This window comes from Choloepus didactylus, chromosome 9, assembly GCF_015220235.1.
Source record: "Choloepus didactylus isolate mChoDid1 chromosome 9, mChoDid1.pri, whole genome shotgun sequence".
NCBI classification, from domain to species: Eukaryota; Metazoa; Chordata; class Mammalia; order Pilosa; family Megalonychidae; genus Choloepus; species Choloepus didactylus.
In genome coordinates, this window is record NC_051315.1 from 55,167,074 (window position 1) to 55,193,738 (window position 26,665).

At 35.2% G+C, this 26,665-nt stretch overlaps 1 protein-coding gene and 1 pseudogene across 1 annotated transcript in view; one reads left to right on the forward strand and one right to left on the reverse strand.

Annotated features, from left to right (window-relative positions):
• Window positions 1-26,665, reverse strand: part of LOC119544227 (sodium channel protein type 9 subunit alpha-like) — a 180,494-nt gene that overhangs the window by 17,347 nt on the left and 136,482 nt on the right. The window contains exons 18-20 of the mRNA XM_037849515.1: window positions 17,874-17,994; window positions 8,968-9,122; window positions 2,146-2,319 (exon numbers count right to left, since the gene is read on the reverse strand). Of these exons, the coding sequence (XP_037705443.1) occupies window positions 2,146-2,319; window positions 8,968-9,122; window positions 17,874-17,994 (450 nt within the window). The remainder of the gene's footprint in view (window positions 1-2,145; window positions 2,320-8,967; window positions 9,123-17,873; window positions 17,995-26,665) is intronic.
• Window positions 21,550-22,819, forward strand: LOC119544485 (annotated as a pseudogene).

Here is a 26,665-nt window from a genome sequence, read left to right on the forward strand (position 1 = left end):
CTCACTAAAAGCAACACAACAAGAACAGTATAATTTTGTATATCAAGTGGGTAAGATGGGTGCTTTTGTAAGGAATTTGATTGAAAAGAATGTTAACCAAAATAAGAGGAAATGGAAGAACGAAAACAGTTTCTCTCTTATATCATAATAGAAATCACATATATACTTTTCACATTTTTATAATCAATGGTAATATACTTATTATATGTAAAAATTTAATTAACTATCAAAATTTCAACTGAAATAAAACCCAGGGCATAACAAAATATATCATTCTGAAAATAAGTCATAAAGGTGTGGCATCCATACATCGACTTAAGCTTAGTACAAACGTTATTTAAAAGCATTCTGAAGACCCATGATCAGATCTACCTAGCAAGAATTAGTTGAAAATCTCAACTATATTGAAGATAGTATGAGGGTAGGTGATCTTGCTGGCTTCACAATCAATAAAGACAAATAAGAACTTCATTATGTTAAATACACTAGCCTCAATTTTCAAAACCAGTATTCAACAGAAACTTGTATTCTTATCATAGATTATCTCAGAAAAAAATCATGGGCAAATAAAATCAATACACATTTTAGAAACCGAGCAATGAGTTCCTCAATGACCTTAGATCTAAGATCTGTAAATGCATTCAGTCTCTCAATAAGTTCCATTTAAAATAGTCATTTGTTTCAAACTGTGTGTAGCTGGAGACATTATCTAAGAACAATGTCAGTAATGCAGTTCATTATGAATTAAGGTAGCAACAGAGATTTAAGTTGCTTAGGGAAGGATGGGAACATCTAAGAAATAACTTCTGTAATTTTAACTATTTAAGGAGTAGAAAATATCATTGCTCACAAGTTCACTGTTGCTGCCATCAGAGACAAGTAAACTAATTTATAAAACAGTGTGTTGAAATGTTTGTTCTACTGTAAATGTAAAATTACTGTTTTCTTTTGTTTTGTTTTTTTAAATTCCTCAAGCAATCCATCCAGCAGAACAAATTTCCCCTCTTAAATTTCATCCAGTTGTTCGGCCATGTAATAGAAGCAGAGGTTGGGTTATGCCACACCTCAACTTTTCTCTCAGGCATCCTCCATGAAAACTCTAATTTTTGATACCTTATGTTAATAATTTCATAATTCTTTGAGTTTTTATGTGATTACTTTGTATATAGCAAGTTATTTAATCACTGCCTAGGAAAAACATGGGTAAGATGCATGCTTTTCTAATATAATAGATTTAAAAGAATGTTAACCAAAATAAGAAAAAATAGAAGGAATATAGGTTGTTTTTTCTCTTAACCTTTAAGTACAATTGGGCATTTAAAAAATTATTATAAAATATTTAATATTCAAAAACTTTTAAAAATATTATCAAAAATATACTTGTCATCACCTGCCTAAGAAATAAAAATTTACAAGTAGAGTTAAATTTATTTTAAATTAAGAAAGAGGTATGATGGTTTTAAAAGGGAAATTATTTTGTCTTATATTTGAAAATCTGAACTGGTGATTCTCATTGAATGTATCATCTTGCTTAGGAGTATGTTTTAGAATTCAGGGAGGTATATAACTTGAAATAGTGAAATATAACTTGGAAAAAAATTAAAAATATTTTTTCACATCATTTATATAGAAAACAAAAATTATTCTTTTAAAATCTTATTTATGGGGCTGTTAAAAAGCAGTTTATTGAGCTTTGGGCAACAGCTGAGTAATTGAAATTTTGAGTAAATATAATTAGTTTTAGTTTCATTTGGCAGTCAGATTTTGCTATTTATGGTCACACTTATTTGTAATTTTGATAACTATGAATGGTATGTTAATTATCTTTCTGAAAAGTCTGGTGATGCAAACCCTCAGTTAAATATTAAAGCACTTGTTGAAACGATAAAAATTTGCATGTTGCCCTCTAATTAGTATCAGGTATCAGATAGAAAATAAATCTCTAAAAACTGATGGTTGGCCTGTGACCATATATTCCTCACAGATATATTTCCACTTGCTAAACTAACATTTCTAAAAGCAGAAATCAACAGCCTGAAAGTACATAAAGCTAACAAAAATTATAAAAATGTACAACACTGGTGAAGTTTTTTCAGGACATGAATAAGAATCAATTCTTTTTAAAAATATTCTAAAAATACCTACATCAACAATTAAGAAATCCAGCCAACACCAGGCATTGGTGAAATATGTTTTGTAACCATATGCCACCCATTTTAGAAGCATTTCCAGAATGAAGATGTAAGTGAATATCTTGTCAGCATACTCCAGAATAATCTTAATGGTCTTTTTCTTTTCAATATAAATATCTTCAAAAGCCTGTTGAAGTAACATTCAAATTTCAATTCATGTACAACTTAGTACTTATGATTTGTAATAAAAACAAAATTATGATTACTGAAGTACAATCAGCTTATTTTCTTCTGGTTATAGCTACTGCATAACACTTAGTTCTATCCTTTTCACCATTGCATGCTGCTTTCCTTCCTTCCCATTTCAAATTGGGTAAGTCCTAATAATTTCTTCAGGTGCACTTCTTTTTTTTTTTTTTTTTAAATTTTATTTTATTTTGAAATAAATTCAAAGTTATAGGAACAGTTGCAAAAACAATACAAACCCCATACACAGAACTCCAGCATATTCTGACCCCCCTCCCCTGATACCCCAATCCACCAACTTTAACATGCTGTCACACCAGTATTTCTTTCCCTTCCTCCCTCCCTCCTTCCCTATCATCCATCATCCATTGCTCTGTCTTCTGAATGTATGGGAGCTAGCTGCACCCATCCTTGAACAAACACCATAATTCACATATACAATTCCCATGAAGAAGAACATCCTTTTATGCAATCCATTAAGCACAGCTAAGAAGTTCAAAAAATTCAACATTGATACAAAGCTTACATTCTGTATTTCCTTTTTTTTTTTTTTTCTTATATCCCAACTGTGTCCCTTTGAGCCTCCTCTCCTCCATCCTCAGATCCCATCCAGGATCATCCTTGGCATTCACTTGTCATCTATTTAGACTGTCTTTTTTTTTTTTTTTTCAATTGTGGAAACATATATACAGCCTAAATCTTGCCATTCCACCCCCTCCCTAGCATTCCATTAGTGGGATTAATAACATTTAGAATGTTGTAATGCTATCTCTTTCCCACCATCCATTACTAGAAATTTCCCTTCACCTCAAACAGCAACCCTACACTCATTTCTTATCTCCCCATTGCCCCTTCCCCATTTCTCTTAACCCATACTCTACTTTTCATTTCTATGGTCATATTCTCTGATAATTTCTTTGTGTTCCCTGTGGGGCTTAAAATTAAACTCTTACATCCATAACAATCTCGTTTTTCTTTGATACCAACTTAACTTCAATAGGACACATAAACTATGCTCCTATATGCCTCCATTCTCCCACCTTTATATAGTTCCTGTCAAACTTACATATTTTACATTGAGTTCAAAACCACTGATTTGTCATTAGAGTTTGTGTATTTTATATCATGTAGGAAGTAAATAGTGGAGTTAAATTCACAAATTATTGACTTCTATTTGTATTCCATGTGGTCAGAGAATGTGCTTTGAGTATATCCATTTTTTTTTTTTTAAATTTATTAAGGCTTGTTTTATGTCTCAGCATATTAGTCCATTCTGGAGAAAGATCCATGATCACTGGAGAAAAATGAGTGTCTTGGTAATTTGGGATGTAAGGTTCTATATACGTCTGTTAAAATTCTCTTTATCTCTTTCTCCTTTCTTTGTTTCTCTGTTGGTAGGGCTCCCTTTAGTATCTGAAGTAGGGCAGCTCTTTTATTAGCAAAATCTCTCAGCATTTGTTTGTGAAAAATTTAAGCTCTCCCTCAAATTTGAAGGAGAGTTTTGCTGGATAAAGTATTCTTGGTTGGAAATTTTTCTCTCTCAGAATTTTAAATATGTCATGCCACTGCCTTCTTGCCTCCATGGTGGCCGCTGAGTAGTCACAAATTAGTCTTATGTTGTTTCCTTTGTATGTGGTGAATTGCTTTTCTCTTGCTGCTTTCAGAACTTGCTCCTTTTCTTCAGTATTTGAGAGTCTGATCAGAATATGTCTCAGAGTGGGTTTATTTGGATTAATTCTATTTGGAATTTGCTGGGCATTTACGCTTTGTGTATTTATATTGTGTAGAAGGTTTGGGAAGTTTTCCCTAACATTTCTTTGAGTACTCTTTCTAGATCTTTACCCTTCTCTTCCCCTTCTGGGACACCAATGAGTCTTAAGTTTGGACATTTTCTTTTATCTATCATATCCCTGAGATCCATTTCAATTTTTTCTATTTTTTCTTCATTCTTTCTTTTGTTCTTTCATTTTTTGTTCTGTGGACTTCTAGGACACTGAGTCGTCGTTCAACTTCCTCTAATCTTGTATTATGAGTATCCAGAGTCTTTTTAATTTGGACAGCAGTTTCTTTTATTTCCATAAGATCTTCTATTTTTTTATTTACTCTTGTAATGTCTTCTTTATGCTCATCTAGGGTCTTCTTTATGTCCCTTATATCCTGTTCCATGGTCTTCTTCATGTCCTTTATATCCTTTGCCATGTTTTCATTCCTCGATTGTAGTTCTTTGATTAATTGTGCCAAGTACTGTGTCTCTTCTGATATTTTGATTTGGGTCTTTGGGATTGCGTTCTCCATATCATCTGGTTTTATCATATGCATTATGATTTTCTGTTGTTTTTGGCCTCTTGGCATTTGCTTTGCTTGATAAGGTTCTTTCAAGTTGTAACAACAAAAAAAAATACCAATCTAATTTTTCAGAAATGCAAGTTGGTGGTGTATACTTTCTCTAACTAACCAGCAGATGGCATCTGTGAGTCACCTATACCCCTCAAGTCAGGTCTCAACTTTGTTCTTGTGGTGTGTGGGGAAATGATTCTTATGGGGTTCAGCTGATGAACTCAATTTGGGTGTGTTGTTGGAGCCGTCCGCCCTGAATGTGGGGCGTGTGTCCCAGTGGCTAGGGAGGCAGGGCAGCTTTAATATTCAAACCTCCCAGGTGTTCCCGGAGATTCAAGGCTGTTGCAAGAGTCTAAGCCTTCATTTCAGTTCTGCCCCCGATCCTCTCTGATGCTGACCCACAAACCACTGGCATTGATGTAGTGTCCCTGGGTTTTCCAAGCGGGCCCCCCTTCTCAGCTGTGATCTTCCAGGACCTCTGCTGAAGGAAGGCTATGCTACGTCACAAGTGCGCGCCACCCCTCAAGAGAAGCCCCGGGCTGCTGGGCCGTGCAGGGGTGCGCTTAGCCTGATGCAAAGATGGCTGAACGGGGCATCTCCACCCCTCCCCTCTCCTCGCACAGTTCCTCCTTCCCAGCTCAGGGACAACTGGCGCTGCTCTGGGCTGTGGGCACGGCCCCAGGCAGGAGTGTCTCCAGCCCGCCAGGGAGCAGCTGCAAGCAGTGGGGTTTCTTTCTCCTTCCGGCTCTGCCCTCCACTGCCCTGGCCTTGAGGGAATCTGCAGTGGGCTATCCTCCATGCCAGACACCGAGAGGCCGGCTCAGACTGCTTCTGCTGTGCTTCCACTGCGTGGTTTTCACTGTCGCAAATGTAGCTGCTCCTGGGTTTTTCCCTTTTTTTTTTAAAAGAACCAGTCCATCTCCAAATGCCATCCCCCAGTTTCTCCACACTGCAGCATGGCTGCGGGTCTTTCAGCTGGATTACTCACTCGTTTTGGAATGCAGACTCCCATTTTCACCAAGTGTACGGCCCCTGTGGTTCTAGCAGACCTTGTCCAGCTGGTGCATCACTGAAACCGTTACTCTGGGTCACCTTCTGGTTTTTATCCAGTATTTTTCACGGAGGTGTTATTTTGCCCTGTCTCATGTAGCCGCCATCTTAGGTTCTCCCCCTTCAGGTGCAATTCTAGTGTCAGCTGCTCATATAAATCTTTCTCAGTCTGCACTCTCCTCCACACCCACCAGCAGGGGTTAGGAACTTTTCCTTTAGCTAGTTTATGCTTGTGCACCCTCAGTTCACTAACACTGTGTCAAGAACATAGCCGGAGGCCAGGAAACGTTTGCTAAATGAATGATTGCAGCAGCTTGATGGGGTTGTGGAATACATAGGGTGGTTTCTTCCTTTGAATTCTGCACCATATTTTATCAATCTTCAAACACTTCAGCTCTACAAACACTGTTGTCTTCATTCCATGACTGTGGCATCTCTTACACTAAGATTTTAAGTGACTGACAGTGATTCTGTGGTCATAGCTACAAGTCCTTTGGGAAACAATTTGAATGAACTTACAGACTTGAGTTCACTAAAGGCACAGAAAGTGACTGTCGACCTACACAGGCCTAAAGAATTAGGATGTTCTTTTTCAGGTTTAAACACCATTTGCCTTATTGGAGAAAATGAAAGTAAAAGCATCCGTATCCTTAATGGTTGACCTTACATTACCTATCCATAATCATGGGTTGAGTCTTTCTTCTTCTTCTTAGTCCAAATTCTGCTGTACTCTAAAAATTATCCTTAGCACTTTTACAAACTGTTGGTATCAAAATTGAATGTCCATAAAGAATGGACAGACCTCTTAAGATGCAAAAAAGATGTCCCAACAGTTGGCAGAGGTACAAGGGCAAGGGCAGAGTTCCAGTCCTCAAGATTTTCTTGCCCTTTCCCTCAAGTTCTGGAGGCATCAGGTAAGCTCCTAAACAGAAACTGTGGCAATCACTCAGTCCTTGAAATGCAAAGAAAAGGGAGGGGCTTGGTTTACAGGAAGGAGAGTCCAGTTCCCAGAACTGGGAGACAAGGTCAGGGCAGGAACAGCAGCAAATCGACTCCGAGAAGCAATGACCTGGCTGAGGATGCCTTTCTCTGACTGGTCCCAGAGTCTGAACAGGACTCAGCCTCCAGGGGCCCTCGCTGCCAGGACTAATGTTATGTTTAGGGGAGCAGGGAGGCAAGGTTATTACTTGAGTTCTACCTGATCTGGGGCTTGGGCTTTACTGTTACTCATTTCACAGTTGCCACATATTTATTTTTATTTGGGTAAAGCCACCACACATTAAAAAGTTACCATGGCTTTGACTTTAAACATTAGTTAAGTTATAGCTCTGCCATTTACCAGCTTTTAGACCTTAAGCAAAGCAACTTGTTAAATAAACTCTGTACGCATCTTCGTCATTGGTAAAAAGAGCAAATTACCATAATCTCATAGACTTGTTTGAAAATTAAATGAGATGACATTTAAAGAGCTTGAATCACAATAACTATGGAATAAAAGATATTATTTTTTAGATTTCTTTTATATGCAGGTATTTAAAAAATTTGGCTAAACTGACAAACTCTGAATAAAAACACCAGCTTCCTGAAGGGCCTTGGCCTTTTCTTCCTCATATGGATCATCTGAATTTCAGTTTTGAGGGTACCCCTTCTCCCAAAATTCATCTTCCTTTTAAAACACTTTGACCAAGGGGTTACTGTAAAAAAATTTTTTCTTTTAAACTTTGTTGAAATCTCCTTTGAAAGTCTCACACTTGTGACTCAGCACGGAATAAAGTTCCTTAGTTATTAGGAACATAGGTAAAGTGGACACAGTCTGTCAAGACTCCTACTTGCATTCCATTAGTCTCAAGTATCCTTTTCTTATTAAGTTTTCTTTTTTGGAGACATGAGATTTTTAGGTGAGGCAGTCCACTGTAGACCCTGAGCATCACTATACATACTTGCTGAGTATGTCAAGAATACAAGCCTTGACGCTTCTTCACCTGGGCCATTTCTCAGGATTGTGTTTGCAGCAAACAACCTTGAGGGATAAAGTAGTGTCTTCCTCTGGAACAGAGAGCAGGATTGCTTAGTACTTGCTATAAAAGGATGGGTTTCCCAAACTTGGTGTTGCTCATCTGTGATGCCAACCCATGATGAATGGTGTGAAACATTCACCTGTATCCACATTGTGCCTCTTTGGGACTTGGGGCAAGGATAATCAACACAAACAGGGCAACGCTCATGCTGCTTCCTGTATCAGGAGTAATAAAACTCTCAAGTCTCATATCTTCTGCCAGCATCCTTGAAATGGTAACAACCTAACTTATTAGTTTGCAAAAAGAATAATATCAAACTCCAGACCCACAAGACTGTCTTCTAGGCAATTTATAATGTTCTTGAATAATCCGGTTTTAGTATGGTGGATCTTCTAGTGGTATCTCTAGCTGGAGCTATGATTCTAATGGCCCATCTCTGACAGCATCAGCAGGTTAGAAAAACAACTAAGAAAAGTTTCAGTGAGTTCTTAGCTCTTCCAGATTCCTTCCTACCCTCAGAGATGTTCGGTGTATATACAAGAACGAGAAACTCATCCAGTGCTCACCCTAAAAATACAGTCTATTTTTCTTATAATAACATGCAAGATGCTTCACAGGCTGACACTGCCTCTCTCTTGCACAGGCCGCATCTCTGGCCACCATCCTCCTCCCGATACTTGCTTTTCCTCCCCCAAAATGCTGTACACTCTGTATAGTTCAGCAACTTTTAATTTCCTGAATATTTCATGCTGTTTCATGCCTCCTGACCATTGTACATTTGTTCTTCACAGCCCACCTTGCCTGAACAGAAAATTCCTATTCATCTCTCCAGACTTGCAAAGCATCGTCTAACTTGGTAAATCTTTTCTGAATCTCCATTAGACAAATGTTCTCTTTACTTTAAAACCAGTTCTGTAACCACTTGTTTCTATATCTTTCTTCCCCTCTGTTCTTTGATCTCCTTTAGGGTAGTGCCGGATCTTACTTATCTTACATTTAAAACAGCATGAATAATACCTGGTATGTAATGTGTTTGCTAAATATTTACTGAGCGAAATTAAAATTTAGTTCCTGATACCAATCATAGGAATGAATTCGTTAGTAAAATAATTCACCATGACATTTTTATCTTCTCATTTTTAAAAAAATAATCAGTTTGTTAATTTAGGTGTCAGATTACTTACCAGAGCCCCACTGCTGAGCAGGATCATGAGAACAATGAAGCTTTCAAACCAGCTGTGTTCAACTATCCGGTAGCAGGTTTTCCTTATGTTCCACCATATTTTTCCTTTCCCTGACTCTATGTTAACTTGGCAGCATGGAAACCTCCGTACACAACCTAGAAGAAAGACATGGATATAAAATCTTGATATTCCAAATAAATAAAATGCTTAAAATACATTATTTAATGTAAAACTTAACCTGTGATACTGCCTCCACCAAGTAATTTCTTATGCTTATACCTTCAGTTTCAGATAATTCTAGTTTGAGAAAAACAATTTTCTTTCCCTCCCCATTTGCTTTCTCTCTGACTCTCTTTCAACTGCTCCCTTGGCTTGGCCACTTTCTGTATGGGCTTTGGATTCTGCTTGGATGCACCATCTTCATCTCATAACTCTCCACATTTTCTTAATACTTGTCATTCCTGCTAATTTAGAATGTATTCTCATTTTCTGTAGTTCTCTGGTTCCTTCGTTTCCTCCAAAGCATTTAAACCACTTTTAAAAGAAATTATTACAATCCTAATACAGTGTCTAAAACATGATAATCACTCAATAATTATTAGATGTATGAATAAATGAATGAATGAGTGAATGAACTCAAGTCAGAGAACAAAATGCATTTCAGAGCCTTCTCTGTTGGCAGAGAAATTTTCCTTGTTGTGGATCTAATCTATAATTTTCTGATGTTTCTGCTATTCCATAAAACACTCTTTGAGAAACACTATTCTAAGTAATATTAAGAAAAGTTACTAGAATTTTCTAAAACTAAGTCCAAAAGAAACAGATCTTGATTAGAAGATGTAGGTGATATAGTTTCAAATATTCTAAGTTAAATGCAACTCTGACTTTGGAATCCAAGATACAAAACATATTGCTATGGAAATTCTAAAATTGTATTTTAAAATTACCAGATTAATTAATTCATTTGTCCATTAAACATTTATTGAATGTCTTCTAGGTATTCATCTGTGTACATAGTTCCCACCCTTCAGGGAACCTCTTTTGATTTTGGTGAGGTAGAAGTATACAAAAATAAATGATGATAACTGAATAAGGGAACGAAAATGATAAAGTTGCAGAGGTTATTTTGGTAGTATGGACAAAGTCCATCTAACTTGGCTTGTTTGATGAGAAGGAGAGGTCAGAGGAGGATTCCTGGAAGAGTCGGTTGAATTCAACAAAACCAAAAGAGCTTGGGTGGAATTCCAGGCTAAGAGGACAGCAAAAAAATGATGCATATAGGAATCAAAGCCAGCTCACAATTGTGATGAAAGCAAAATGTAGATAAGAGGCAGGGGTGAGAGATGAGGTTAAAGGAATCAGTCAGATTGTGGAGAACCTTTTCCCCATCTTAACAAGTTTAGTCTATTTCCTGTAGACGTTGAGGGAGTAAATCAGGGGTTGTAAGCAGAGGAATGGCACAGGCAGGTGGCAATTTAAATAGATGTCTCCAACAGCTCTGGGGAAGATAGACTGGAAGGCAAGAAGAGATTAGGGTGGGAGTGAGGAAAGATAGAGCCAGAAAACCGTTTAGAATTCTGTTTCAGTACTCCTGAAGAGACAGAGGAGAAGGGATAGCTAGAAACTAGAGAAATAACAGATTCTAAACATATTTGGCAGCAGGGTTTGGTGACTGATTGGAGATGGGATGTCAGGGAAGAGAGAAGCCTGCATGACTGGGTAGATTGGATATCAGCAATGAAATGCTGACCAGAGCATGAGCTGTCCTGGGAGGTCATGAGTTTGAGATGCCTGCGAAACTTCTAAATACAGATATGCTATAGACTTTTGTGGTGTGAATCTGAAAATCAGGGGAAAAGTCTGGAATAGAAAAGAATTATGTGGGAATCATTAGCAAACGTATCAGCTGAAACAGTGTTTTTGAGCTTATGTAGGAAAAGTATGTAGAGTGAGGAGAGAAAAAGACCAAGTCTGGAACATTCTGGAACAACAATATTGAAAGGTAGAATTCATTAATATTCTGGAGCCAGCTCATACTGGCTCAAGAGAACTCATTGTTAAATTGTTAGGAGTTTTTGGTAACCAGCTGTTAAATGCACCTATTATTAAAAAGTTAAATGACATAATTAGACCTAAATTATTTTAAAAATAAAGGTAATAAATAATCCTACAACTCATCAGTGTCTAATTATTTGCTACTTTTTATTATTATTCATGCTCTTGAAGATATCTATGCCACCCTATTTAGAGGATGGAAATAATTTATACTGCTGGGCTACTGCACATCTCTTTGCAATTTTGTGTTTAGTGAAATCACATCAGTAGTTTGAAATTGGCCATGGTGAGAATTCTACACTACAAAAATCATCAACTGCAAGAAATTAGGGCTTGTTGTTTTCTAGAGTAGACTTAAAGTAATGGGGAAATGTGAAGAAAACAGATTCAACATAAAAGTATGTGGTATTTACAGCCATTACATTGTGAACAGCATCAATAATCAAGGAAATAATCTTCCAGTATTTGAAATTCTTATTCAATTCAGTTAAGATTCTCATATCATTGACGAATGAGCAATACATCAGAATAGCTTCTTTGTTTCACTTTCCTCTTACTGTTTAAAATAAATGAACATAGCAATCAACATCCCTGTTGAAACTACATTTTTCATCAATTGCAATCACAGTTTGTCCACAAATATAAGAGTAAGGTAAAAATCAATGAAAGCATTATGAGAGTGAGAGTCAATTGGCCATATGGAACTTACAATAATGAATGTTGTATGTATTATTATTTGTAAATTTTGTGCCACACATCATTTACATCAGAAAAATTTATAATAAACTGATATAAATATGTATACTTTTTCTTGGAGAGCTGGTTTTTAAACTTTTGTCAGCACACACCTGAGGCAGATAAAAAAAGAAAAAACTTTTAAGGAGACAGACTAGGTGGTGAGAGATACATGCATAGAATGAAGAGGTTGCAGTAAAAAAAGACATAGAAAGATTTATAAAAAATAAATAAAATAAAAAATAAAAACCATAAAGAACCAGAATTATTTTGAAAAAAAAAATTAAAAGAAAGAACGATTAATTACCCTCTCCAAAAACTTTAGGTTTGTAATTAATCTCATTTGAGAGAAAACAGGAAGAGAGCAAGAATGGGCAATACTTTTTTGACACTTGTTTCAGAAGTTTGTATGTTAGACACTTCAAAAAGTGTAAATTTCCTTTCCATGAAATAATATCTCCTTTAAAAATATTGAGCCTATCAATTAATAACTTCAGAAAGTAATAAGTTGTATGTACTGAAATAACAAAAGTAGAATTTCCTTGAAGAACTATGTGTGTTAGAGAATATCTTATGATTCTTTATGTTTCTGTAGTGAAATTTTTGATAGTTTTAGAATTCATCTCAAAACACAAAGATCTATGTATTTCAAGTATACTTACCAGAGAAGAAAATTATTTCTTTTTTTAAGACGGTTTAACTATCTAGGATTAATTTTTGTCAGTCTTAAGATTCATGAGAAACATTATTCTTATGAGTGAGGCAAGAAAAAACACTATGCATCTTAATTAGAAACGTAAGTAAACTTTCATCTAAAATGAAGGTGTATAAATATTACCCTCAGGGTTTGTCACACCGCAGAGAATTTCTCTCTCTTATTTTGAGGCAGGAGTGCTCAATCACCTGTCTGGCTTTTATGCAAAAGAAGATCCCACAAGATTTCCAACCTAGGTGGTTAGCAATGTTATCACACCTTCTTTCTATTAATTAAATGTACACATAACAGAGAACCTCTCAAACATTTTAATGGGCCCCAGTGGGTAAACGCTATTTCTTTTGGGTGGTTTCATTAATTTGCTCTGATGAGGCATTACATAAAGTCCATGCTGGGTTTCATCATGTGAAACTAATGCTCTCAAATAAAAAAGAAACCATTGACCTCTTCCAAGACAGACCATCCATTAATAAAAATATAATAGCATGAACATGCAATTGATATAAAAACTCATTTCGAAAACAATCTTTTTCACCACTTCTTAAACATTTCTAAATCCTCTAAAATAAATATTTGGTTCACATTTTCCTTCCAAAAAAAGAGGTAGGCAGAAGGAGACAAAGGAGTTGGTTATTGTGTTATTAAAGTTAGAACTGGTTATTTTATAGGAAGTTGATGAAATCAGAACAGTTTGGGGGAAGCTGAGTTGGCTTTTCTTACCAAATTAATGGAAATACATTAGTTTAAGGAAAAGAGGGTGCCTCTCTCCCACCCTAATCCAGATTATGTAATTTACTGACTGTATAATCCAAAAGGAGTATAATATAAAATCATGCCAAATTGAAGAGTCATGTCATTATCTTGGTTATTCAGGTTGCCAAGATATGTGGAATTAAGGATAGTGAAGAATAGTGAAAGACCTAGGGTTAAAGAAGGAATATGGAGTCTTGAATTACAAAGCTACTGGAACATAACTAAGGAAGGACATGGCATAAGGGGGAGGAGAAAACAGTGAATAAGAGGAACAGGAGGCAAATCAATAAGACCCATTAGAAAAGTGATATTTATGAAGTTGAAAAGGATCAATGGATGTGAGGTGGTGAACAACAAAATCATTTTAGCACTCATCCTCAGTGAAAACTGTCACTTCAATTTAACCATCTCATACTTCCTTTGATCTTCCTACTGCTTTCCAAGTAACAAAATTCTCTGGAGACCAAATGCTGCTCTGGGCTGACAACCATTCTAGTTCAGTTCTTGCAGACCATTCATGAAGGGGGAAGAGTCATTTCCAGTACAAGTGAAAAGTTCCTGACTTCCCATCAACATGAACCCATGCTTCTCAAAGTCTTTATGTGGCAATTACATAGTTCCAGTTTCTGAGCCCCCAAACTTGGAGTCATCTTTGACTCTACTCTTCCTTTCATATCCCATAATGTAAACCATCAGCAAATCCTTTATTCAACAGGATTTCAAAATATACCTAAAATCTTGTACCCTCAACATCCCCAACCCTACATACTAGACTAAGCTGCCATCATTTTAAATTGGATTCCTGCAGGAGCCTCCAAGAGATCTCCTGCTTCAGCCTTTGCTATTCACCCATCTGCACTCTAGATTGCATGTTATGACACTCTTAAATCATATACTTATGATATCCTTCAAAGCTCTTATGATTGGGTCCCTACTACATCTCTGACCAAACTCTTATCACTTTTTTCCATCCCTCACTCTGTTCTAGCCATACTGGCCAGCTGACTTTCCTCAAAAGTTGTGCATTTCCCCACCTCAGGGCATTTTCTTCAGTTAGTCTGCCTAAAATACTTGTCCTTATTATATTTGCATGACTCACTTCAGTTTTCTTCAGGTCTCTGGTAAAATGTTGTATTTTTAGAAAGGTCTTCTCTGACCATTCTATATGCTGGTAGATCCCCAACCCTCCCCTTGCTTTTCCCCTTTTTCACTTTCCCTTCCCACTGCACTTATCACTTACCTGGCCTACTACATATTAATATAGTTAGGAACATTGCTTGCTCACTGCTCTATCTCAGTGCCCAGAACTGTGCCTGGCACACAGAAGAGATTTAATAATTATTTGTTGAATGAATAAACGAATGATTAAGTAAATAAGTAATTAAAAGGCTGAGCAAATTCACTGTCTGTCAGACCCAGTGACTGTGTAAAATCTCCAGTGGAGCAGAGCTTCTTAACCTGATCTGATTCAGAAAGGTGTGTTTTCTCGGTCACTATCAATGGTCCAAGGCAAGGTTCATTTGAAAATGTCTTTCCATAATATCTCTTATACACTGACCTCAATCAGAAATTATGAATCATCTCCAAATAATAAAAAAAAATCTTCATTGATGTTCTGAAGGAATAGTATAGCTTTTGTAAAGTTTCATTTCAGTACCACGGCACTGCAATAGCATAGTAGTTTTCAAAGCCCTTTTCTTGTTTAAGGCCATAATTTGATAAGCCCAACTTCTTTCCAGTTACCCTAAAATTATAAATCAGTTGTGTTCAAAAAATGGATAGGGGAAATCTTGGTGGCATCCGTAACAATTTAAGTTTCCATGGTGATTATCAATTTATTGAACAGCCATAAATGTTGATGAAATTGTTCAATGCCTTTAATATGAATACTTCTAAAAGAAACTCCATGTGCTGTGCTTATGGCACTGCTTTCAAAAAACAAAACTTATGTTTATTGGGTGTCATATTTCTTGGCTTCTCACAGGAAATGAGTTTGGCTTGTATTTAAAGAAAATTCATGCTTTCATTATACTTTGCAGACATTTAATTACCAGTATTTGCATAAGTGTTATAGGAGATTGATGGAAAAAAGCTTGGTGAACAAAAACAAGTCAATGATTCTATATAAATACTGATGCTTTGGGCTAGCCCATGAGTAGGCCAAGAATCATTAGCATCAATGGTAGCATGGTTTCTATATAGGATAGAGAACAAAATACTTGAAAAACAATAAGAAAAACAGAGTAAGAAGATAGGCATAGTGCGAATTAATTTATAAGCATTATCTCATAAATGTCTTGACATGCCTCTGATTTAATACCTGCTCAGACAATGCTTGCTCAGTGTGGTGGTTTGGAGATGCACCCTAGAAAAACATGTTTTTAAACTTAATCCATCCCTGTGACTATGAACCCATTGTAAGTAGGAACTTTTGATGAGCTTTCTTCAGTTAAGGTGTGACCCCCTCATTCAGGATGGGTTTTAATCCTATGACTGGAGTCCTTTATAAGCATAATGAAATTCATATAAATAGAGAGAAAGCCACAGAGTGAGCAGCCAGAAGCTGGAATCAATGGAACCCAGAAGAGAAGGGAGAGGCTGAAGAGGCCACTATGTGCACTGCCATGTGACAGAGGAGATAAGGACCAAGAATTGCTGATAGCCAGCCCCAGAACTCCACAGTCTTTAGGAAGAAAGCATCACCTTGATGATGCCTTGATTTGGACTTCTATTAGCCTCAAAACTGTGAGCTAATACACTCTCATTGTTTAAGCCAACCCAATGCATGATATTTGCTTAAGCAGTCACGGAAACTAAGATGCTTAGACAATACTTCAAACTTTCCTAGGTCAGGGTTAAACTTACTTCTGGGAATAAAACTTGAAATTCAAAATTCATGATCAGAATAATTTCTGACTATAATCTCCAGATAGATGTGACACCAATATCTGCAGCAGATTAGCTCTATCAGTTAACAAACTTGTTTGCTACATGACCTCTGGAAAATTGTAATCACACACTTTTTACAATTCCATAACTGAATCTGTCCACAAAAATCCATAATTACTAAGGAAAAGATGAGTAAAACGCATCTAAGATACATTTTAAAAGTATCTGACGTGTGTCTGGAATCCCTGGAACCCAGCAATTATCTGGCATATAAAAGGTATCAATAAACATTTTCTTGTTGATGTGGCTGTTGGGGATGCAAAGTTGAATATCAGTTCCTGCTCTTGAGAACCTTACCAGACACTGGAGAAGACCAACTTATAACAAATAAATTAAGCAGAAGCAGATTAAACAAACAAGAGCAAATCCTTCCCAAAGATAGGAACAAAATAAAATGCTAAGGGAAGAACATCTTTTCCTGGGAGGATATGGAAAAAGATTTACTGAGGTGGTAGGATGAGGCTGGGTCCACAAACGAGGAGTAGGAATTGTCACGTAAAAAAGGAAGCAAGAATGGCATTCCAGTCAAAGGGAACAGCATGTTTGAAGGTACCCTACAGAGAAAATCCCTGACATATTCCAGGAGTAATGAGCAGTTCAGTATGGCAGAAGGTAGATGCACTGAAAGGAATGGAAGGAGGTACTGCTAAAATCAATAGATGGCGGCCAGAAGTAAAAGGCTTCGTATTCTAAGTTAAGGAATGCATATTTTACCCTATAGACCAGGGGTTCTCAAATTTTCTTATGCATCAGAATCACCTGAGGGCTTGGTCTTTCCCCAGAGTTTCTGATCAACTTGTGGTTTCTGTGATCAATGTGTAGCTAAAAGGAAGCAGTTGAGGCTGTCCCAAAGTCTTTAGATTGAGAGACAGGATAGGTCATGATGTTGCTGAGTGAGATAAAGACCGGAGAAAGTAGTGGATTTGGTGGGGGAGACCCACTAAAGTTTGTTTTAAACTTATAAAGCTTGAGGTGTTTTAGGCCATCAGGTGGAGATGACCAATGTGGAGTTGAAAGCAGATCTGGAACTTAGGAGTGAGCACAGGGGTAAAGACAATAATTTAAGAGCCAACAGCACAGATATTGTTGTTCAATTGATACTCAGGCTGCAGAATAAGAAAATAAGATAACCAAGGACCAAAATATGGGGAACATCATTATTTAAGGGATGTGCAGATAATCAGTCATGAAAAGAAATAGGGGAAGGAATTCAGAAATCTTGAAGATGTAAAAGGAGAACAATGGCAGAACATGGCCTCTGAAATCAAAAAAAGGGGGATTCTGAGATGGACAGTGGTCAGAAATATTGAAAGGTTTTATTGCTAGTTGATCAGTAGTAGCTTCAATCTCTGATGAAAAGGACAACAATATCATCTGTTCCATTAACTTGTATTATAGTGGCTCCATGGAGCTAAAACATGAATAAAGTGTTTAAAATGAGAACTGTAAATGTTCTACAGGAGTAACGTGCTTTCCAGTGTAACACACTGTAATTTTAAATTATTGTTAATAATGTCCTCAATGTGGAAACTGAAGCTTAGAGAGCTCCAGTGACTTTTCTTAGTCATAGATCCATGGTGCTGAACAAAGGCTCTTTCTCTTTATGAAACAAGCCCCAGAAGTATTCCAAATTATTATTAAAGACAAAACCCAAAACATAATAAATGGATGCTAACTGAGGTCTTGAGTTTTCTCTTACCATCTGTGAAACAGGCCTCTGGCTCGTCTGGATTGACAGGTTCAGCCTCTGCTTCCTCTCCTCCTCCTAGCAGAGGGTTATTAACAGTACTGCACTCAGAAGAACTTGATTGGTTCAGTCTCTGAAAGGAAATCACCCCCCCCCCCCCCAAGAGAGTTTATTTCAGGCTCATTCAAATCCTGCATACAAGTCATATTTAATCATCAGTCATGCAGAGTGTTATGAAAAATATTAACAGTATGATGGCCATAGAAACATATAAACACACATTGAGGTCAAGTCACCTTACAATGCACCTATGCTTGATCTTTCTATCTACACATCCCGTGGAAAATAAATTTTATTATCTTTATTACGTATTTGGACAAAATTAGCATAAGATAATATTTTGATGTTAACTATCACATTCACAAAGTATTGGCCACATTTTCATTGTTATGTTTAACAAATTTATGTACACCAACAATTATTATTTTAGGACATCCAATACTAATATCAATAATATATAAGTGCCAAATTGCCAACACTTGCTAGTTGAAAGGCCAGATGTGACAGTTGGCAGAAAAAGCTTGTTGACACTCAAGATTAAAAAAAAGAAGTAATTAGGGTAAAAAAACACAAACATTTCTTTTCTATTAGATCTTGGATTTAAGAATATGTAGCAGGATGATATAGATAGAAGGTCTTTCATCAAGACAAAAAAAGTCAAATATTGTATTGGAATAAAAAATGCCAAAGACCATGGGAACTGTCTTATCCAACATCACCCATTCTAGTCATAACACTTCAGGATAGAGTAGAAAAGATCATAAAGTATCATTTATAATATCAAGAAAGTGGCCACTAAGGCGAGCACCACATGCAAACTCTGAAACAAAGATTCAATGAAATAAACATGACAGACTTACACATGGGAGTAATGAATTTATGTCATTATGATCATAATATTGACCATAACACAAATTTTTCCCACCCAGAACTTTATATGATCAAACATGGATGTTTACACATACATATACAGAGAGATTTTTAGAAAAAAATACATACAGCAATTGCAGCAAAACTGTCAAATTTTCCTAATACTGTTTTTTAGAGGAAGAGCAGCACATCAATGAAGGCTCATTTTTTATTCTCATTTGCTAAATGACATATGAATATTGAAAAACTACTAATTACTGCAGCACATGCCTCTCCTATTAAGATTATAGCTTTATTTCTTTTAGAATAGTTCACACAAATACAAGGGCTAAAATTGAGGACCCTTTTCAGTTAAATTGATTTTTTTAATCTATTAATTTGTAGCAATAACATAGGTTTAATCTAAAATACTTATTTTTGGCAATTAACTTGGAGGCTAACAGTGTCTTTTATAATTATTACATTAAATTCTTGGTGTTACCATCACACAATAGTCAAAATCAGTAAAAATGGCATTGATAAAGTATTGAACCAAATGAATGATGTAAGCAAACAATCTCCTGTTTAGAACAGGAATAGAGTTACAAACACCATATTTAATAAATACTTCTAACCTATGTTGGCATAGAGGCATTGTTCCAACCAAGTTGAGGAGTTTAATGACTTGTTAGACATGCAGTATGAATTCAATTAAAAAGCATTTGAGCTCCTTAAAATTGACTGAATTCATCTAAATTACTTTAAAATGATAAGAAAGGGAAATAGCAATTAATTCCAAAACTGAATATTCTGTAACACTTAGGGTTTTAAAATATACTTACTCCAGGGAACAGTGTTTGGGGAAACTTGTCATTATCAACCTCTCCTATATGCCCATTATTACAAAAACCAATTTTAAGTACCATACTTAAATTACAATTATTTGATGGCCTCAATTCTTGACCTCTTAGTTGTAAGTGAACTAGCATCAGGGAACTGAAAGACAAGGCACGATGATTTTGTGGAGGGGAGACCAAGCCCTTCGACCCTGAAAAAAAATAATTATTGGCCTGGATTTTGAGATAAAAAAACTATTGGCCTCGATTTGGAAGAACTGTTGATAGAAGACACAGCACCTCCCTGAATTAGCCAGAAAATTAACAACGAGGAAATAAATAATGCTTATCTTAGCTGGTAACAGCTTTTATGATTCTTATCTGCAGAATTCTGACAGGCTAAATTAAAACATCTTCAAAATCATTATTTGGTTTTCTCACTGTTTAAAAGAAGCATTACCAAAGAGGATTTATGCCAAGTTAATTTATGAGCAAATAAAAATTTAGGTGATTTTATTTATTTCTTTATTTCTTGCTACAAAAAACCATTTTTCCCCCCATATAGTCAGCTTTGGTGATGATTTTTTTGTGAATTCAATTCAAAGTTTAGCTCAGATTTTACATCATCAATTACAGTTATTCAATATTATTGCTCACTGGTAAAGAAACTACAAAAATTCAATATGAATTACAGTTAATCTGTATTAATCTATATCCAAATTACTGTGGATAACAGGGTTTTAGAAAATCAAGGTTTCCTGGAATGCATTACAGTATTTACTCAGTAACTATTTCAGTACTATATATAGAATTAAATATCTATGTGTATGCCTTATCTATATTGGCAGTTGATGTCTAATTCATGCAGTCTTTGAATTCTATACCTGTTAAAGTAGAAGTTTCTTTAACAGGGTCCTAAAGGGTGCTTTTAAATAGGAAGGCTAAAGCCTATAATATACGTTTTCTCTTAAGATGAGTCATTTAATTCTCATAGCAGCATAGCTTGATGTCACTACTGAATCTTTTTTATTTTCTTTTACTAAACAGAGATCATGCCAATCATTTGTGTCATCTGTATCATTAATTTTATGATTATTTTCATTTCTATAAATTCAATAGCTTGTTAGTTTTTTTCCTTACAGTTTTAGGAATGACAGAATGACGATACTAAACAGAGTAGTGACATAATTACCCTAGTGTGAAAAATTTTCTTCTCAGTTTTATGAATGTATTATTCTGTAATTTTCACATGGGCATGCTTTTTTAAAAAAGTAAAATATACTTTTACTCTGTCACTTATTTGCTTGTCAGCAAAGATGATTTTTTGAAATCTTGGGGTCCATATATAAATAAAATAAAAATAATTAAAAATAAATGTAATATAGTACCACAGAGGCAGATTTAATTACTAGTATTAGGAATAGGAAGTATGCCATAGTTGGCATTCCTGCCTTTTTGTTAAATAATACGATAATGATTGTAGTACCTTCTAAAATTCTATATTTCTTTCTTTTAGATAAAAGTGGTATACTCAATTTGAAAGTTTTAAATGCGTAATAGTACATATAGTGAAGTCCCCTCCACTATGTCCCTGATCTTCTATTCCCTAGACATAACTTTTGTACAATTTTTATATATCTTTTCAGATTCTTCATTGTGTATCCATAAACACTATACTTCTGAAATATTCCTTATTTTGATTATAAACTTATGTAGTTATCTAAGAGACCCCTTTCAGTTACTGAAAATATGATCAAATTATTCTTCAGGGTTCTCCCTTTGGTGTATCTTGAAGGTGTATGTTTTCCACAATGTTGCATGTGAATAGATGCTCTGTGCTCTGATGTGTTAAAAACAGACGTCACATTAGATACTGTCCTAAGTTGGTCACTTATGAATTTGTTACCAATATTCCAAGCTGGTCATTTCTTGTTTCAAGAGGTATGAAGTAAGATTGTCTAATGACTTGATAATCTGGCTCTCAAAAGAATAACATCATTAAACAGCACTGTAGAAAACACAAACTCAACAAAAATCTACTCAGGGAGGATGCTTAGTGACAAAACATCCCAAAGATGTTAGTTACACTGAAAGCATATACTCTAAGACTGTTCACTTCACACAAAAGAAAGCTATTATTTGAATAGTAGAACCTACAACAGTTATTTTACCTGATAATGAAAGCAAAGACACATAGAAGACAGCAAAAAGGTTGAGAAAAGCATACAAAAGGGAAGGTGTGGGCATAAAAAGGGAGAAAAATCATAGGGGAAATTTGTGATAAACTGAACTCCACTGTATGTCAGTAAGCAAGAAAGTCATTGTTATTCACTTCAAGTCAATACAACCCATTTATAAATTTTATGGCATAATTTACAGCTGATGCCCATAATGCTGATTCTGAATCATTAAGGAATAAAATAGTAAAATTCAGAATAAAGGATCAAAGGAATTCCACATATAGCTACTGTGCTGTGTGTCAGTACTTTTTAATGTACAAGAGTCTAGTGTTTTCTATGATTACCATTCCATTATGGAATAAACTTGACTTTTAAAATGTTCTTTTCTGGCATAGGACCAAAATATTGCTTTCTTCTCCCTTGCAATTATTAGAGACTTATTTTTTGCTTTATGAAAAAAGGCAAATATTCTCTTCTTACAGTCTATTTTATTGGAGATCACCTTTCCATTATCATATTCAGTTGCTTAAACAATTTAGCTTCTGGGCCCCTCAGGGTGTTTCCTATATCCTTTTCTCAAGATTCCTTTTTAAAAGGTAATGCCAAAATTGTGTTTTTTTCCTCCCTCTCCGGACATCTTGGCAGCTGCTCTTAGTTGGGGGCTATCCTGTACCTAAGTCAGGAAATCGGTGGCCGCAAAAAGATGAAGAAATCTTTGGCATCAGTAAACTCAAGGCTCCAACTCATTAGGAAACGTGGGAAGTACATGCTGGGGTGTAAGCAGACTCGGTAGGTGGTCAGGCAAGGCAAAGTGAAACTGGTCATCCTCGCCAACAACTGACCAGCCTTGAGGAAATCCAAAATAGAACAATACGCCATGGGAGCTCAAACGGGTGTCCGTCACTATGCTGGCAATAATAATGAATGGCCTCAGTGTGCAGAAAACACTACAGAGCTTGCACAATGGCTATCACTGATCCAGGTGATTCTTTATCTCACTAGTAGCATGCCAGGACAGACTGGTGAAAAGTAAATCATGTAAAATTTTTCTTTATAAAACTGGTCAAGCTTGTTTAAAAAAAAAACAAACAAAAAACAGGTAATGCCCCAAATTAAAAATTACTCCAGATATCTTTGATCATTGGAAAAATATACAGTATCTTCCTCTCTGTTATCTGGATTTTCATGTCACTTCCACTAATTTAGCATAAAATCGTCAGTTTCTTTACTAGTTACAATAAACTTTTAGCTCACATTATAGTTGTGATCACCTAAAACTCCAGTTCTTTTTTAAATAAAGGACAACAAAACCAAGTTTTGTCTTCTCCTAGTGTTCTTTGTTTATTGCTTTGAAGGAAACATTGTGCAGGCTATTCCAGATCAGCTGATCATTCAGCAGAAAATTCACTTAATAGTTCCATTTCAGAGTCAATATGGTATAGTGTATTATATGATGGAGAGATTATGAGGTCAAATCTCAGCCACCATCAGGGAGATTCAAAATGAAGCCAACTGTTTCACTGAGAGTTCTTAGTTTCTCCAGAATGTTCTATCTAAGGTACTAATAATATGGCCGATAATTTAGGTGACTAAAATAAGATATTGACTATAAAAACAAACAATCAAAACCAACCAAGATTGGCCAGGAGTGATCATAGAAGAGTGATGGACTGGCTATAGATTTCTCAGCCAGATTCTACAGAGCTTCTCAGAGCTTCTTTCTAAGGAAAGGACAAGGAGCAGCTGCCAAAAGCACGTGTAATATAAAGTAACCACTGGTATGCAAGGGCTCTGTGTACCAACAGAGAACAGCTATACTAACTATTTGCAGAGAACAGATATATAAGTAATTGGATTGTGGGTCAAATCAAAAGAAATGTCTTTAAAACTTTAGAAACAAAAATTTAAATAGTTTAATATTGAAGTCTGCTGAAAAACTGCAAGTTGTAAACAAAAATTGGAATGCAAGCAAAAATTGGAATGCAAAATGTGAAGTAAAAACGTAGAACCTAAGAGTCAAACTCATTAAATATTACTTATAATTAAAAAAAAAAACAGAATGACAAACAAACAAAACACAAACTACCTATACATTTAAATGATTCCTGCTATCCTCTAAAACTATTCATGAAGAGGCTGGGCAAGGAAAGACATCTTCCAATGAATGGAAAAGTTACCAGGTTTTTTAAAATGTGGATTTCTAATATTGTAAATTCAATGTAAAGCAAATATTGTCATGAATAAAATAAATCTTTCCTAAATTTTATTTAGGGGGCTTCTGCTAAATAGCCACAAAACTAAAATCCTTAAAAGACAAATTTGCTCTTAATGTACAAGGAAAAATTCCATATTCCAAGTTATTCTTTAAGACTGATAAATTCAGAGTTTTTAAGCTAATCAGAAAAGTGACCATTCTGTAACAAGCACCTTATGTTTTCTAAGTATAGTCTGACTAAAAAGAAATGACATATTGATATCATTTTACACATACACACACAAATATATACATACACACATATATCTCTGGAAACACTTAGCTTTCTCAAAAATTGTAAGTTTTACATAACACACAACATACATAAATACCATTGTATATATGTGCATATTTAGGTTCTAGTTGGAGGAAATTTACTACATTCTGGAATAAAATTGTTTTTAAGAAAATATTGCCTCTAATTCACCACAAATTTGAAATAGAAAAACATAACTTTTACTTAGCACAACTTTAAAATCAACTGCAAGTAAACTGGAACACCAATACAACTTTTTTTTTTTTTTTTCATTTTTAAACTGTTAGTGTTATTATCCCTGAATATGTCAATTTCAGGATAAAGTTTTACTTTCATCATTCCACAATGAGTAACAACACAAACATTCTAACAGTGGCAGAAAAATTCAAAATATGAACTGGAGTCTAAAAAAAGGGCAAGGTACTTATTAATATGCATATTTTCCCTAAGGAATTATTAGAGTTCAGTCATTCAGCAATGCATTACTACATTTAAAACAAAATATTATGATTGAATGGTCTATCTTTCTTTTACACTTCTTAGAAAAATTAGATAAGGCAATCCATGCTAATCTGTTTCTAATTTTAGGGAGAGTGTTTTATATTTTATTGACAGATTTAGCGTCATACCATATGTTTCATTGAAAACTTTCAGCTTCTTAAGGCCGCTCTGCGTTATCTCTTCAGAGTGATATATAATTGAAAATGTATTCTCATCAGTGAGAAAAACTGCTTCTAGGATCAAAGTAAGCATTTAAAGCACTTGTAATAGTGCCCATTCATTCAAAGGCAGGGTCTATATTAGCTTTTAATTAATGCATTTTATACAATCACACTTAAAATCAAATTTTAATTACTGAATTGACGTAAAAAAAATAAAGTCCTAATTATCACTGTGCTTAAAGTCATTTCAAAATATACTAAAAGTTTAGACTGTTTAAGCTACGTTTAAGCTACATGCCTTGTCTCTGCCCCCCAACTCCCTACATTTGTAGAAAGCAGCTTAATTGTATGCCTCAATTTCCTTATCTATAAATATAGGGTTAGAATTAGAATGGTCTTTTCCTGCTGTGAGATTTTATGCCTGAAAATTTCCCCGACGATACTGTTTTTAAATAGAGTCTTAATTTACTGTATTTAAATTTGATAATTTAATGTGACATACATCTACACATACATAGATTAAACCGGAGGCGAAAGATGATAGATTTCCAAATTAAATGTTGCTTCAGAGGCTTTTGTTACACTCTATATCTTACTTTTAAAACTCATACAATAAAAAAGTCTGTAAGCATGCACTTGAAATCACCTAAATATGAGAGATATATCAAGGAAGTAATCGAGAGAATCACAAAAAAAAAATGATGGAATTGCCCCAGTGACATGCTGTGATGTCAATTCATCTATGGAACAACTGCGTATGTTTCTACTTTCTTGCAATGGGTCAGGCAGAAATATTTTATAGCTGAACAGCATGCAAGACACTGAAAAAATATCATATATGTATGATTTTTTTTAGGTAACCTGTGTAAAGTGGTCACACATGTCTCTGCCTGGTTAAAAGCACAGAACTGCGTCCTTGATTGATCCAGTTTGATTTTACCCCTGTGAGAAGTAAGAAGGTTAGGTTCTGAAGTTTAGAAATGCAGCATGATGAAACAGTTAGTCAACTATGATTTAAAGTGTCTAAAGTCACATACCTGTAAACTGAAATTAGTTATATGTCTGAAAGTACATGCTATATGCTCACTGTATAATTTCTCAACATTAAGCATATTTGAAACACAGCAATAAAACAAAGTATCACTCAACACATTTAAAAATAATCTACTGACAGTTACATAATTCTGTTTTTTTAGGAGCAGAATTTAAATGTTATAAGGTACTAAAACAATTGCTTTTCGGATTCTGTTTACTCTCCATAACAAACAACACTTTAAAACAAGTGAGTCTCAATACTGGGGTGGGGTGGGGAAAACATTGTTTAATTTGAAAAGGCATATTCCAAAATTCCCATTCCTTGATTTTAGTCTTCATATTTAATTCATTTTGACATTTCAAACAGCATTACCAAAAGGTGTCATTTAAAAATTTATCAAAGTGTTTAAAAAGAATAAGAAACACTGATATAAATATGTCAGACCAATATTTGTTTCTATGTCATGTGAACATTCAATAAATGTGAAAAAAAAAATTCAGGTAGTTTAACCAACCTGCAACAAAGAAATGGATAAAATTCTAAATGAGTGTATTCTTTTAAAAGATTCTATACATAAAAGGAAGGATCAAATCCCACCTTCTCTCAAATGCATACTTGCAACTAACACCTAAGTGTTGCCAAGTCAAAAACATTGCTGGAAATGCTTATTA